Source organism: Notamacropus eugenii, chromosome 5, assembly GCF_028372415.1.
Source record: "Notamacropus eugenii isolate mMacEug1 chromosome 5, mMacEug1.pri_v2, whole genome shotgun sequence".
Lineage (NCBI taxonomy): Eukaryota > Metazoa > Chordata > Mammalia > Diprotodontia > Macropodidae > Notamacropus > Notamacropus eugenii.
This window is the reverse complement of record NC_092876.1, coordinates 59,886,694-59,901,782: the sequence shown is the minus strand read 5'-3', so window position 1 is coordinate 59,901,782 and position 15,089 is coordinate 59,886,694. Positions and strand designations below refer to the sequence as shown.

General features: G+C 40.5%; 1 protein-coding gene and 1 long non-coding RNA gene across 2 annotated transcripts in view; one reads left to right on the top strand and one right to left on the bottom strand.

Annotated features, from left to right (window-relative positions):
• LOC140504324 (uncharacterized) overlaps positions 1-9,692 on the bottom strand; it is a 22,667-nt gene extending 12,975 nt beyond the window's left edge. Inside the window, exons 1-2 of the long non-coding RNA XR_011967053.1 lie at positions 9,081-9,692; positions 4,665-4,798 (exon numbers count right to left, since the gene is read on the bottom strand). This is a non-coding gene — a long non-coding RNA (uncharacterized lncRNA). The remainder of the gene's footprint in view (positions 1-4,664; positions 4,799-9,080) is intronic.
• LOC140504323 (phospholipase A2, membrane associated-like) lies at positions 8,752-15,089 on the top strand. The gene is made up of 5 exons (XM_072609132.1): positions 8,752-8,809; positions 11,849-11,918; positions 12,225-12,369; positions 14,382-14,488; positions 14,746-15,089. Exons 2-5 carry the CDS (start codon positions 11,879-11,881, stop codon positions 14,886-14,888), a joined length of 435 nt encoding a protein of 144 aa, XP_072465233.1. The 5' UTR covers positions 8,752-8,809; positions 11,849-11,878; the 3' UTR covers positions 14,889-15,089.

Sequence of the window (15,089 nt, the reverse complement as noted above, 5' to 3'; positions counted from 1 at the left end):
AACCTAATTATATATTATTCCTCTTAGTATGTAAAGGAGGAATGATGAAAATATAAAGGTGTGGTTGTGCTTCCTATCCTCCCTTAAGAGCTGTAAAGGCCTTTAACCAAATCTGATGAAATGATAGTTTGTTGTTCAGTTGTTTCAGTCACATCTAACTCTTCTTGACATCTTTTGAGATTTTCTTGGCAAAGATATTAAAGTGGTTCAGCATTTCCTTCTACTCATTTTACAGTTGAGGAAACTGAGGCAAATAGGGTTAAGTGACTTCTCCAGGGTCCCAGAGCTAATAAGTGTCTGAGGCCAGATTGAACTCAGGAAGATGAATCTTCCTGACTCCAGGTTCTGTGCATTATGGTGCCCCCTAGCTACCCAAATTATAAGATGACTGGTCATTAAATGACTGAAGAATCAGCAATACTTCTGGTGGCCTTCAAAAACCAAGCTAGCACTGACAGAGCCAAAATGGCAGAGTAGAGGGATTGTTCCAACTGAACTCTCCCAACATTTCTCTAAACAACTTTAAAATAATGCATCAAATCAAATTCTGGAGTAGGAGAGCCAATAACAGGTCAAGTGGAGACATCCTTCCAGCCCAAGACAACTTAAGAGGTTAGAAGGAAAGATCTATGACAGCGGGGTGGGAGGATGACTTGAAGTGCAATGTGGGCAGCAGCAATAACTACAGGCCTTGGCAACAGCAGCAGCAACAGTTCTGGAAGCTCCTCATCACTCAGAGATGGTAAGGGAATTGAATAGCTGAATCAGAAAGAGATCTACGGGGGCCTCCTGTGTGGGCACTGGGTGCAGGACTGGGAGTCAATTGGCAGCTTCCTTACCTGTTACTCAGTTCCAGGTCACAGTTCCAGGGTAGAGAAGAGTGGTAACAAGGGAGCAGGGACCGTGAGCTCAGTTCCAGTATGGAAAGAGAACTAGACTCCTGGTAGTAATTCAGGGCAGAGAGAGAGTGCTAGGGTTTATAATCGCAAGGAATTTTATCTAGGAAGGGACCTTGGATAAAGACTAGAACAAAGACCAGGAAAACAATGGTCACACTTCTCCCTGGATTCCATCACCTTGGAAGCACTGAAAACTTAGAGACCTCCAGAACTAGCTATGAAAACAGTAGGGCAAAAAAACCTGAAACTTGAGACCTTGACTCCACCCAAACCCCTTCACCCCACAGAAGTGAGTTAGCGCAAAAGTCAAAGTCAAGAAACAATCTGGAAATCTGGCCAAACAATTTTAAAAAAAAAGAACCTGACCATAAAAAAATAAAAAAAAAAACCAACAACAAAAAAAAACCCCCCGAAAACCCTATTATTGTGACAGGGAAGCTCAAGAATCAAAAGAAGACAATTATGTAAAACAGCTACAAGCAAAGCCACAAAAGGAAAAATGCGGAGTAGACACAAGCCTTATAAGAATTCTTAGAAGAAATAAAGCAATAAAAAAAAGAGGGAAAAAATTTTTAATTATATAAGAATAGTGGATGAAAAATTTGGAAAAGAAATGGGAGCAATGCAAGAAAATTATAAACAGAGAATTAATGGCTTGGTAAAAAGTGGCACCAAAATATTGAAGGAAATAACTCTTTAATAAGAATGGAAAAAGAGGTTCAAAGTCTCCCTGAAGAAAATAATCCTTAAAATTCTTACAAATTAGAATTGGTCAAGTGGAAGCTAATGACTCCATTAAACACCAAGAAACAATAAAACAGAGTCAAAAGAATGTAAAAAATAGAAGAAAATATGAAATAATCTCATTTAAAAAGCAACTAACCTGGAAAATAGGCTGAGGAAAGATCATTTAAGAATAATTTGATTACCTGAAAGTCATGATCAAAAAAGAGCCTAGATATTCTATTTTAAGAAATTTTAAAGGAAAACTGCCTAGACACTTTAGAACCACAGGGCTCTAAATAAAAATGAAAAGAATCTACCAATCACTCCCTGAGCAAGATCCTCAAATCAAAACTCCCAGGAACATTAGAGCCAAAATCCAGAACTCCCAGTTCAAGGAGAAAATATTGCAAGCAACATATAAAACAAATACTGTAGTGGTTGGTTGTTGTCCTTTATGACTGAAAAAAATCCAAATGACATCATTTTGTTAGGGTCAGAGTACATTGTGCCCAACTGTAGAGGAGCACACAAAAAATCTAAAAAGTTTTGCACAAACAAAAGCATCGCAATCAAAATTAAAAAGAAAACAGGAAATTACAAGAGTACCAAGGGATATTACAGTAAAGTTCTGTGATAAAGGCCTCATTTTGCAACTATCTAGTGAATTGATCCAAATTTATAAAAATAGGAGCCATTCTCCAACTGATAAATGGCCACAGGATATGAACAGGCAGTTTTCAGAAGAAAAAAATCAAAACTATCAATAGTGACATAAAAATGCTCTAAATCACTAATAATCAGATAAATGCAAATTAAGACAACTCAAATATTATCTCATATCCATCAGATTGACTAAAATGATAGAAAAGAAAAATGACAAACGCTAGAAGGGATATAGAAAACTTCGTACCCTGATGTGAACTGGTCCAACTATTCTGGAGAGCAATTTGAAATTGTGTCCAAAGGTCTATAAAACTGCATAAAACCCAGCAATACCACTACTAGGTCTGTATTCCAAAGAGATCAAAGGAAAAGGACTCATTTGTACAAAAATATTTATTGTGGTGACAAAGAATTGGAAATGAAGGGGATGCCCATGAAGTCCTGATATATGATTGTAATGGAATACTATCGTGCTATAAGAAATGATGAACAGGATGCTCTTAGAAAAACCCAGAAAGACTTACATGAATCAGTGCAAAGTGAAAGGAGTAGAACCAGGAGACCATTGTACATAGTAACAACAATATTTTATAATAATCTACTAGGAATAACAGTTATTCTCAGAAATACAATGATCTAAGACAATTCTGAAGGATTTATGATGAAAGGTGCTATCCATTTCCAGAGAAGGAATTAGTGGAACTTGAATACAGATGAAAGACACTTTTTTTACTTTATTTTTCTTGTGTTTTTTTAATCTGTGTTTTCTTTCGTAGAATGACTTACATGGACATGTGTTTTGCATGGGTATACATGTATAACCTATGTCAAATTGCTTGCCTTGTCAATGAAGGGGGGAGGGGAGGAAGAGACAGGATTTGGAACTCAAATTTTGAAAAAAAAAGAATGCTAAAATTGCTTTACTTGTAATTGGGGAAAAATAATCTATTAAAAATGAATTCTTTACAAAAATAAAAAAGAAATGAATAAGAGAAATGATTATTAATAACCAATGATTTGAAAAGATCCAGAGTTCTCCCCCTTTTCTATGATCCTCATTTTAAGTTTCAGCCTCTGAAGGACAGGACTGATGATGACAGAGAATTACCAATCTCCTCAATGTAGGCATTGCTATGCCACCCAACCTTACAAGGAATTTAATCTAGGGTTGAACTCCCAGCACACTGTGTTCTTCTCAGGCTTGGTTGGAATATATAGATCCTTTATTTAGATTTCCCTGAGGCTATGGTGATTTGGAAGTAAATGACATGATCAGAATTACATTCCCGAACCCCTCATTAGAATGGGTCCATGGCTGAAATTGTCTTCATTAACTTGGGGTTTACTGACTAGATTTCTTTCTCAAAGACCAGTCCTTAAACCCAATTCACTCTGGAACTCATAGATTAGATAACAATAACAGGTCCCTATCCTCCTATCACAGAGTAGTAACTGTTTCTGTTTTGGCCAGGAACCCTGAGGAACTTCCCCTTGAAGTTTGATTTTTTTTTTTTTTTAATGTATTAAAGGGGCCATCCCTTGACTCACTTCTTAAAGAGACCTATTCAATGAATTTAGTTTCTCAAAGTGAGAAACTGAAAAGAATTCAGCATAAAAGGGCCATCAGGGTCCCCCAGTGCATCCTGGGCCATCTCCAGTCATCCTGATGAATATCTGGCCCTGGGCCCAGATGGGTTTGGAGGTGAAAGTGAGGCTGATGTCCTTACACAGCCTTCCTTCACTCAAATCAAAGTCGACTGCAAGTCATGTCATCATTTCTTTGATGTCATTGTCCTCTTTGAGAACGAAGGACAAACATAACAATGTAAAAAATAAATCAAGAGATTGTTGATTTCTGTTGTAAACAGGTGAAGGAAATGATTTCAGAAAAACCTGGAAAGACATACATGAACTGATGCAAAGTGAAGTGAACAGACTTGGAAGAGCATTCTACACAATAGTAGCAATATTGTAGTGATAATCAAGACTTAGCTACCTGATCAATACAACAATCCATGACAATTCCATTGGACTCATGATGAAATGCTATCTGTCTTCAAAGAGAGAACTGACGAATTATGAGTTCAGATTGGCACTTAGTTTTCTTACGTTTCTTTTTTTTTTTTTTACAACAAGGTTAATGAGGAAATATGTTTTTGCATGATTTCATATGTATAATGTGTATTATATTTTTTGCTTTCCCATTGGGTAAAGGAGGGGGCAAAGGGAGGGAAAAGATTTAGAACTGAAAATAAAAATGCTAAAATAATTATTCCTAATAGTTACATGTCATGTATGACCTTAATAGGCCATGTATGTCTGGTTCAGGATGGTACCTGTGGGAGATAGAGAGATCCAGTACTCCTTTCTACTCACCTGACTCTTCCTCCACTATCCTCATCTGTACGTAGTCACAACCCTGGGGACAAATCTATCCCTCTTGCTCTTTACAGCAGGTAAGGCCTTGCCCCAGGAAGAGGCAACAAAGGATCCAGGACTCTCTTCAGGGTCTGGAAGACAATAAAACAGAAGTTTGCACTCAACCTGAATCAGGAATAACGGTGGTCTCATTCCTACTCTGAATATTCATGGGGTAGTAGCATGGAAGGATATGTCAGTCCCCTGTTTTCCAGGATTTGGGATAGATATCTGTCTCCTCATGCTTTTATGGGAGGTTGATCTTTGAAAGAAATGGTCTTAACCAAGTCAGGAGGTGTTGAGAGTTTATGGCAACAACTCCCCTATGCCAAGACAGCCACAGCTTCTGGTACTTTGGTTTCCCAACCACCCACAAGGTGGGAGGGGACTGACAGCCAGGGTTCCTCTGGATCCTGAAGCTTAGGAGTGTGACCACCCTATGTTGTTCCACCGTAAGCAGAATAGGCTGCTTCAAGAGGCATGGAACATCTTCAAGCAAAGACTGGATGATCACTTGTCAGGTTTACTATGGAGGGTTGAGGATTCATTTTGGGGTATGGATTTGACAAGATGGCTGCTGAGGTCCCATCCAACTCTGAAATGCTCTGATTCTGTTATGTACCTAGATAACATAGTAAATCTGCAGTTTAGCTGGAAATAAAGCCGAAGAGTCTTAGATACCATCCACATGTTCCTTCTACCACACTGTCTCCATTTTGTTTACAACTTATTTTTCAAAATTTATTCCTTCTTTTTCTAATAAAAAGAACATCATGAAAGAATTTCCCTATAGCCAAACACATTTACTTCTTTTCCCCACTAATGAAAGAACTTGGCTTTCTTTGTTCTGTAGAGAACAGGACCAACTGTACTTTATGAACCCCAGCAGCTCTCCTCTTGCCCGAGGCTGAATTGCGTGTCTGGCTGTTGGCAATGATGTGCTAACTGTAAGAATGGCCTGGCTTTAAGGTTGAGTGACTCGAGAATAAGATCAGAGACCTGTGATCTGTGCTAAAGATAGCAGGAGGACCCTGTTCTAAGAGCTGTGTCTTTGGGGTCTCTGAAGCAAGCTGAAGGAATCAATTTGACTTGTTCACAATCTTAGTCTGTTTCTTCATCTGTATCATCAGGCAGGTTAATCCTACTTAGCCTTAGTATTTAATAGATTGATATATTAAAAAAATTCAAAAGATTGTTGATTTCTATTATAAACAGTAAGTGCTACTTGAATAGACTTTAGTTAGAGCTAGGAGGGATAGGAGACTCTAGACTTTTAGAGTTCAGAGAGACCCCAAGAATGTTAGAGGCAGAGAGGAGCAGTGGCAAGATGACTGGAATTGGGAATCGGAAAACTGTGTTTGAGTGACTCTCTATAGATTGCTTGACTTTCAGCAAATCACAACCAATCTGTTTCCTCATCTAGAGAGCTGGAGGAGTGAGATTTGTACTTTCACTTCAGAGCCAATGTGAGGGACTTTATAAACCTTAGCAGTGGCACCAAACTCAAAGGGAAACTGGACTTCCTTGTACCACACAAAGCATCCCTGCAAGAAACCATATATTAACATTATCTATAGTTCATTGCATTTTTATTTTTTGTTAAATATTTGACAATATTTATCAAATACATTTTAATCTAGTTCCTCGGGAAGAACAAGTGTTTGACACTTCTGACTTAAAACATCACATAAATGTGAGCTATTAGAGCAGAAAGTTACTCTAGAACATAGAGTGTTAGAACTAAAAGGGACTGGAGGGATGACATAGACCAATAATGGCCAATCTTTTCAAGTCTGAGGACTGAATGTTAAAAAAAATTTTCGTGTCCCTACAAGATAGTCACTATACTATTGAGATTTACTACTTGAGAAAATTCAAAACAGCAAAAATTCAGTCATGCTTTTAAATGTTCTGTATTTTATTCACAACTACAGTATCAGCAGACATTTGAAAAATAGTAATGTGAAGGAGTATAAGACATATTATTTATCCAGTGTATTGGAAGTATTTTTGATTATTCATGAATTCACAGACCCTTTATTATAACATTCACCCACACACTTCCCCCTCAAGCTTCTTGGTCCATTGGTTGGGAACCATTCCTCTAGTCCAATCTTATTATTTAATAGATGAGGAAATTCAAGGATTGAGAGTCAAGTCAATTTTCCAAGGGAATACCACATATAGGAGTACTGAAACTAGAACCCAAGCCTTTCAAATTCTCAGTACACTGTCCATTAGCAGAAAAGAGCTAGTGTATTAGGGATCAGCTTGGTACTCATGTCTGAAATTCTCTTTGAAGAAACATCATGTTCTGATGACCTTGTCACTTGTCTGGAAGGACACAAGGACTTTGCTCAATTGCCTTTCAGGGAGTTTCTTTTTTTGTAGGTTATCCCTTTCCTCTCAGTTTTCAGTGGGTCTGTGCATCTTCTCTGCTTTCTTCACTATTGATTTTCAGGTAAAGTTATCATTTAGCATCTGTTTATTGAAATAAAGTCACATGAAAAATTTATTTTTTCATCCACATTGGAAATATATCCCAAAGTATGGCCCTAGCTTGTTACCTATAAGTATAGATCACTTCTTGTGATCTGTATCATAGTCATCAAATGTATGATCTCTTGGTGGCAAGAAGTCAAGTATAGAGTTGAACCAGATTAAAATAGGGCTGAAAAATATTTAGCAATGTGTGTGTGTGTGTGTGTGTGTGTGTGTATGTATGTATATATATATATATATATATGACAGAACATAGATAATCTTAGTATGTGATTTCCTAAGTCAACATGCCACTTGCAGAAATCTGTTTCTACTTGAGTTTGAGAATTCTAGTCTACATGACTCTGGGCAAATCACTTTCTCTCACTGAGCTTCATCTTCCTCATCTGTAAAATGAAGTAGCTTGAATGAGATGACCTATAAGGTCCCTTTGATGGTCCTAGATGATGTATAAGGTCACCTCTTAATCAATCATTCTATCTAGAAAATACAGGAAAAAGTCCACTTGTGATGCAAAAGAATGTAATGTTGTCTTGGGGGAGGGGGAAGCAAGAGGTTGGATCTAGAGGGCATGGATTTAAGTTGTAATTCAGACATTCATTGACTGCATGATCAAGAGCAAGTCATTTAATCTCAACCTCAATTTTCTCATTTGTAAAATTGAGAAAATTATACTTTTACTATGTATCTCACAGGGCTATTGTGGGGAATCAAATGAGAAAATATAAATTATGTACTAAGTTGTAAACTTATATGAATATTGGCTATACTCATTGATAAGTCAAGACCAAACCCTAGGATTCTAGTCAGTCAGGCTAAATAAGATAATTTTTAATTTATTCTAATTTTTAACATCTCTCAGGTACTACCATCACCAGAAGAAGGGAATGTAGCCCTAAAATTTTCAGTCTTAGAGCCAATGAACTCTCCTAAATCTTGCACCTGCAGCTCATTCTAACCACCCCCACCCTCACCCCTCACCCTATGTGTCTCTTGGGAGTGGAGAATAGCAGTGAGGGGAAAGGAAGGATAATTTTTCCATCTAGAGACAGTTTTGGAATGTTGTCTGGCCTGGGACTAGTTAGGACTTGGGAATGACCTGGAATTTGCGCTGGTCATTATCCAGAGGATAGATGGTTTTCCAGATTTGCCCTCTGACAAGGCTCTGATTAAAGATATTTTCAATGTAGATGTTCATGTTGTTGAGTCATGTCTGACTTTTTGTGACCCCATTTTGGGGTTTTCTTGGCAAAGATACTGGAGTGGTTTGCCATTTCCCTCAGCTCATTTACAGATGAGGAAGCTGAGGCAAATAGAGTGAAGTGACTTGCCTGGGATCTTGCTGTTAATAAATGTATGAGGCCAGATTTGAATTCCTGAAGATGAGTTTCCCTGACTGCAGTCCTGGAGCTCTGTTTCACCACCTAGCTGCCCACAGATGCTAACATTATGTAAATGTTAGTTTCTTCTTGTTCCATCTTACATCTCCACCACCCACAACCTCCCTATCCCAAGTAAAGCAAGACAGGCTATATAAGGGGGATGGCAAAGTCAGCATAAGCAGTAGTGTCAGCACCAAGGAGAAGCCTTGTCTATCCCAGGTGAGTCTCAGGTGGATGCTGAGCAAGATGGGGTTTGGCTTTCTCATCTGAGAAAAGGGGAAGGGTGAGGGGTGAGAGGACAATATAAGGAAGGACATGTTACTCTGGTGTGAGGGATATCTCTTGGGAGGGTCTAGAAATACTAGAAGGGGAATGACTTAAGACAGGTCATCACACACACACTCAATGGAGTCTTGAACTAGATGCAAGACACACAGGGGAGGTTAAGGTTATTGAGCCTTATTGAATAAAGAAGAAGTCTGGTCCCTACCTTGAAAAGAAGTCCCAGAGTGGTATGTAGGCTGCTGTCCTCAGGGAGCTTCAAGACTGGTGGAGAGTCTCCTTTCTAAGCTTCTAGCTTTGAGAAGTGAAGCAGAACACATATCTGAGAGGCATGAAAGAAAGCAACATGGTCCAGAGGATGGAAAACTGGCCTCAAACCAGGAAAACCTGGGCTCTCTGACATATGGCGACTGTAGAACTCATAAACTTTCAGTGTCTCCATGCAACTAAGATTATTAGCAGAGAAGAAAGGATCTGCTTTGGTTGAAGGAGTTTCCTTATGGGCCCTGTACCAATGAAATCACAGTTCCAGATTCTCTTCTCCCAAAAAGGCATCAAAAATGTGTCCTCCAAAATAGACAACTGTAAACTATATATCTGTATAAGCATAGAGGAGATGTTAAAATGGATGTTGACTGGGACAAAGATAGATTAATTAATTCTTCCTAAAGAAAGTATCTGAAGGAGAGGAAGAATATGGGTTTTTGGAAAAGAAAGAGGGGCAGGGTCTCAGAGTCAGAGGACCAGGGCAAAAAACCTGACTCAGCTACTTCCTAGCTTAATGTGGGATCATGGACAAGTCAGTCACATCTCTTAGAGCCTCAACTTTCTTATCAGTAAAAAGGGAATAATAAAACTTGTCCTACTCAGGTCCTAGAGTTGTTGGAAGGAAAGGGTTTTGCAAGTCACATAGAAATGCCAGTGACTATTGTGAAATGTAAACAGTGGCACTCAGTTGGAGTGTTGACCTGGCATTTAAATGTTTGCCATAAGCATATGGTTGGTCAGTCTGACAAATGTGTACAAAGCCCTTTGTGATCCAGCCTCTGAAGCAGCATAGAGTGTCCTGAGTTGGAATGTGAGAGCATCCACTTTCATGCTTGGAACGTGATGGCCTTGGCTCTAACCCAGCAGGGTATCACTGCCAAGTCTCTCACCTCTAATTCCATTCAAGGTGGCTGCTTTCCCCTTTGGAGGTGGGAGATGAATCCACTTCTGGGCTCCTCTAGTAAACTTGGACCCCAGACCCTTTTTGTGCAATGTGGACAGTCTGTGTTACATAGGATTGTGGAAAGGGGAGTTGGATGGGAAGTGGGCACCTGATTTTGCTGGGAACTATGAAGTCTATTTCTGGGACTGATCTAGCCTAAAGCTCTCTAGATCTCAATCCTCCTACAGTGGAGACATTTTTACCAGGAAATGACTTAAGCAATTTATTGACTGATTAAATCTATCATAATATTAATAGCTCACATGTATATAGCCCATCAGTGTTTACAAAGCATTTTGCATGCATTATCTCATTTGATTCTTACAACAACCCAGGGAGGTAGGTGCCATTATCTCCACTTTACAAATGAAGAAATTAAGGGTGAAAAAAGTTAAGAGACTTGCCCATGGTCATATAGTTAATGTCTAAAGTGAAATTTAAACTTGTCTTCCCAGTTCAAAAAATAACATTCCACTATGCCAAATGGTCTCCGGATTGTCAATACTTCTTTAACATAGGCCTTTAGGTTATCTGAACGTGTATTTCCATGCCTAGTTTATAGAACATGTGCATATGTATTTGTGCAGGTGTATATGCATATATAGGTTCCTTATAGCCACCAGTTCAACACCCCAACCAATTATGCCTACTACGTACATTCTTACCACACCTACTGTGTCTACTGTGTACAATCTTACTGCACCTACTATGTACATTCCAGCAATACTCACTGTTTCTACAGTGCTTTGTGATTTGAAAAACACTTTCCTTCCAACAACTCTCTGAACTGAGTAGGACAAGTTTTATTATTCCCTTTTTACCATTGAGGAAATTGAGGCTCTGAGAGATTTAACTGACTTGTCCATGGTCACACACAAATTTAGCCTGGTATTCAAGGCTCTCTACATTCTAGATAACTCTATTTCGTACAGTTCTCCTTAACACACTCCTCTACGTTCCAGGCACACTGAACCATTAGCTGTTCTCTGAATTTCATACTTCTTTCTCAACTTGTGTGTCTTTGTATGAACTGTCTCTTCCATATCTGGAATCAACCCTTGTTTTTCCCTCAAGGTTCAATTCAGGCACTATCACCTCCACCTTGACACCTTGATTCCCTTGGCTCCTAGTATGTCATTCTTCCTCACATTATCTTGTATTATGCTATCTTTATACATGTTGCATTACTCTCATAGCAGGATGTAAGCTCTTAAAGGGGCAGGCACTGTTTCCCTCCTTTTCTATTCCCAATGTCTAGCAAAGTTCCTTAAACATCTATAGGGGATAAGGATGAGACAATTTCATTGGTATAAAGAACTACCAGGTAAAGAGACTGATTCCCTCTATCAATGAAGCTTAGCATGTGCCCTGTCATTTATAGTCTTACATAGTTTCCTAGAGCACTGAGAGGTTAAGGGCCTTGTCTAGGGTCACACGGCCAGGATAGGTCATAGGTGGCCCTTGAATTCTGGCCTTCCTCCTTGGGAGGCCGACTTTCTCTCCATAACCCTGTAATGTCTCTCATTTCACATGTAGTAAGTGCTGAGCAAATGTTAATTGTATGGAACTGAATAGTGGCCCTTCATCTCTGTGTGTTTCCGTGGCTACAAATGTGTCTGTGTGAGAGTGGACCAGGATACTTTGAAAACTTCACTCTCTCCAGCAGATACATTTGTCTTCCTTCATCTTCTCAAAGCTGTGATCTCAGCTTCCTTCTTTCCAAATGTCCTAGTGCTCTTGACTGAGAACTTTTTCTCCCTTCCCAGTGGGAGGGGAGAACCTTCAATACCTTCAGAATGAAGACCTTCCTCCTGCTGGCTGTATTGATGGTCTATGGTAAGAGCTGACTCTATGACTTTTCCCCATACATGAGCCCCATGAGGGACACACCCTTGGATTATACAAAGAGCCCCCACTACTATCACCATGCCTGCTCCCAGGACTTCTGGCTCCCCCCAGTTTTGCTTCCAATCCCTCCCTGTAGTAAGTTTGAAAGAGGAGAAAGAAGATGACCTCCCTTATCCAATAGGAAATGTGAGAGACAGAAAGGCGGTGGGTGGGGAAAGGAAAGAGGCAAAGTCAATCACTATTCACTCCCAGGGAGGCAGATGAAGATGTCAACAGAATGTATCTGTCTTGCAGACCTATCTCAAGTACAGGGGAACCTGAAGCAACTGCAAGAAATCATTCAGCTGGTGACAGGAAAGAATGCCCTGTTTAATTATGGCTTTTATGGCTGCCACTGTGGCTTGGGGGGGCGGGGGACCCCCAAAGATGCCACTGACAGGTGAGTTGCTCTCTCTTGGTCCTGTAAGGGTGGGTCTCACAGCTCCCAGGATCAGCCTCTACTTCTAAACCAGGCTAAGGATGGGACAAGAAGCAGGGGAATCAAGGAAAGACATGTTGAGAGTAGAAATAGTAGAAACAGAGGAGCCTGTGAAGTCTTCCATAAGTAGGGGCTAAAGGAATGGCCCCAGATCAGACTGCAAATCCCTAATAGGCAGCACAGGACTTAGGGCTGGGAGGGATCTTAGAAATCACCCAGGCCAAACATTTCATCTTAAGGATGGTGAGACCAAAGTTTCAAGAGGGAAATGACTGGACCCACCCAGATCACTCAGGTAACATTTTGTTTGAGACAGGCCTAGAGAAGCCTATAGGCAGTTGTCCCCAAAGGTGTCCAAGACACCCAAAGCTCTACAGATTTTTCACACATGCCAGTACCAAAGACTAGGGGCTGAGCTACAAGGTCTATTGTATCCACTGAATGGACACACAGGCTTTGGAGGGAAGGACTCATTTATGTTTCAGCTTAGATCCAAGACAAGAAAGGAAGACAGTGTCCCTGGGGTAGGAAGAAGAATGAATGGGGAAATTCTAACTAGAGAATGAAAACAAGGTGTGGAAGATTCAACTGGTATGTAAGCTGTCTTTAAATCTTTGAAGGACCATTATGGGGAATAGGAATCTAACCTATCCTGCTTGGACCCCAAGGAAAAAGCTAGGGGCAATGGGTAGAATAAGCAAAAAGGAATATTTAGGCATGACATAAGGAAAAACTTCCAAATAATGAGTCATCACAAAGTGGAATAGGCTGCCTAAGGAACCAGATAAAGCTGTGTCAGGGATGTTATAAAGGGAGCTCCTTGGGTCTACTGGATTAGATGACCTCCAAGTTCCCTCCCAATTCTGAGACTGGGAATCACCATCATCATCTTCATTTTATAGAAGGTCAGCTCTTTTTGGGCAGAAGCTATTTTGTTTGGTTTTTGTATCTCCAACACCTCGTATGAGAAATAGCATATGTCATGTCTAACTCTTCTTGACCCCGTGGACCATATCATGCCAATATTGGCCATGTGGTTTTCTTGGCAGAGATTGAACTGGTTTGCCATTTTCTTCTCCAGTGGGTTGATGCAAACAGAGATTAAGTGACTTGCTCAGCTAGTAAGTGTCTAAATTAGGATTTGAACTCAAGTCTTCCTGACTCCAGGCCCAGTATTCTATCCACTGAACCCTCTAGCTGCCCCCAATAGCACATAGTAAATGCTTATTAAATACTCATTGACTGACTGATTGACCACCAGTGAGGATCCATAGTGACTGGTACTGTGTAAGCCCTTGAGATGCCCCCAATGGAAGGCTGAGAATGAAAATGATGATGGTAGATAGATGCTTTTTAGATAGTGCTTTGAGATTACTCAAGTACTTTACAGGCATTATTAACTCATATGAAACTGGGACTTCTCTACCGTGAGACTTTGGGGCCAAGCCTGAACTAAAAAATGAGGAATTCAAATCAGTTCTCTTCTAGAGAATTGATTTTCTTAAGGTTCCTGTTCAGAATTTCCAGAAGAAAATGTAAGTAGACTCCCTTTCCTCTCTCACCTTCACTCATATAGCATGGGGGCCCATAACCAATCCTTTCTTGCATTATCTGAGGAATGTTCCCTGAGTTATGTGTAGATTTGTCTACCTCTGCCACCCAAGATCATATAGAAGGTCAGTGACAGAACCAAGACCAGGTCCTTGAGTGAGTCCCTTTAACCCTTTGTTTCATAGTCTATAAAACCAGAGAGTTTATCTTCTTTTCTAAGGTCCTTGCCAGCTCTAAACCCTAAGATCGTATGGATCCAGCTGTGCCAACATTCAGGCCTATTCTCTCCATTAACTTCTTCCATGTCTACTGATTCTTGAATAATCCTGCATTGGAGCTGGGAGAAGGCACTGAATATAATGTCTGTTGACTGACTGCTCCCCCTGGGAGAGAGCAGTTCTCAGCAAAGGTCCTCACTACAGGTGCTGTGCAACCCAAGACTGCTGCTACTCAAGGCTGATGAAGGAGGGCTGTGACCCCAAAAAGGAGAAATATGATTACACCTACCATAATGACACCATCACTTGTGGTAAGAGAGCCTCTTCACTGACCGAGCACCCCAGATGGGCAGAACCATGAACTCAGGCCCTGCCCCTGAGCTCTTCAAGGCTGAGTGCTGTATCCCACCCTCTTGGGATGGAGAGACAAGGGCACCTGCTTCTTCTGACTCTTCCCCAAAGCACCAAGGAAAGGGTTTGGTCTACATGAGGCAGGAGGGCCCAACAAAAGGGAGAATTAGTCAGTTGTCTATGTCCTCCAGCTCTAATGATTTCTTTCCGTTTCCAGGGTCTGGAAGCAAGTGCCAACATCAGATCTGCTCCTGTGACAGAACTGTAGCCAACTGCTTGTTGAAAAATCTAGGGACCTACAGTCTCAAATATCAAAGCTTCCCCAACATCCTGTGTTGGGGGAGTAAGCCCCAGTGCTGAGAGCTCAAGTTCTCCTCCATTAGCAAGGCGAATCAAGAAGGAATCTTAAAGTCTTCTTGTCTGGAGCCTTGCCTTGTGGATGGGTCAGATGGTCTGAGGGAGAGGGAGTGGGGAAAGAAGGAAAAAGGGAAGCTAGCTCTGCTCCTTTCCCACTTTCTGGACTACCTCCTCTGACTGCTCAAAGATTCCTACAGAATAAAA

Bases quoted from the DNA above. Each gene is read 5' to 3' on its own strand.
- LOC140504323 (XM_072609132.1), top strand. From the start codon at position 11,879: ATGAAGACCTTCCTCCTGCTGGCTGTATTGATGGTCTATG. The intron at 11,919-12,224 runs GTAAGAGCTGAC...TCTGTCTTGCAG, and splicing joins GGCTGTATTGATGGTCTATG to ACCTATCTCAAGTACAGGGG. The intron at 12,370-14,381 runs GTGAGTTGCTCT...TCCTCACTACAG, and splicing joins CCCAAAGATGCCACTGACAG to GTGCTGTGCAACCCAAGACT.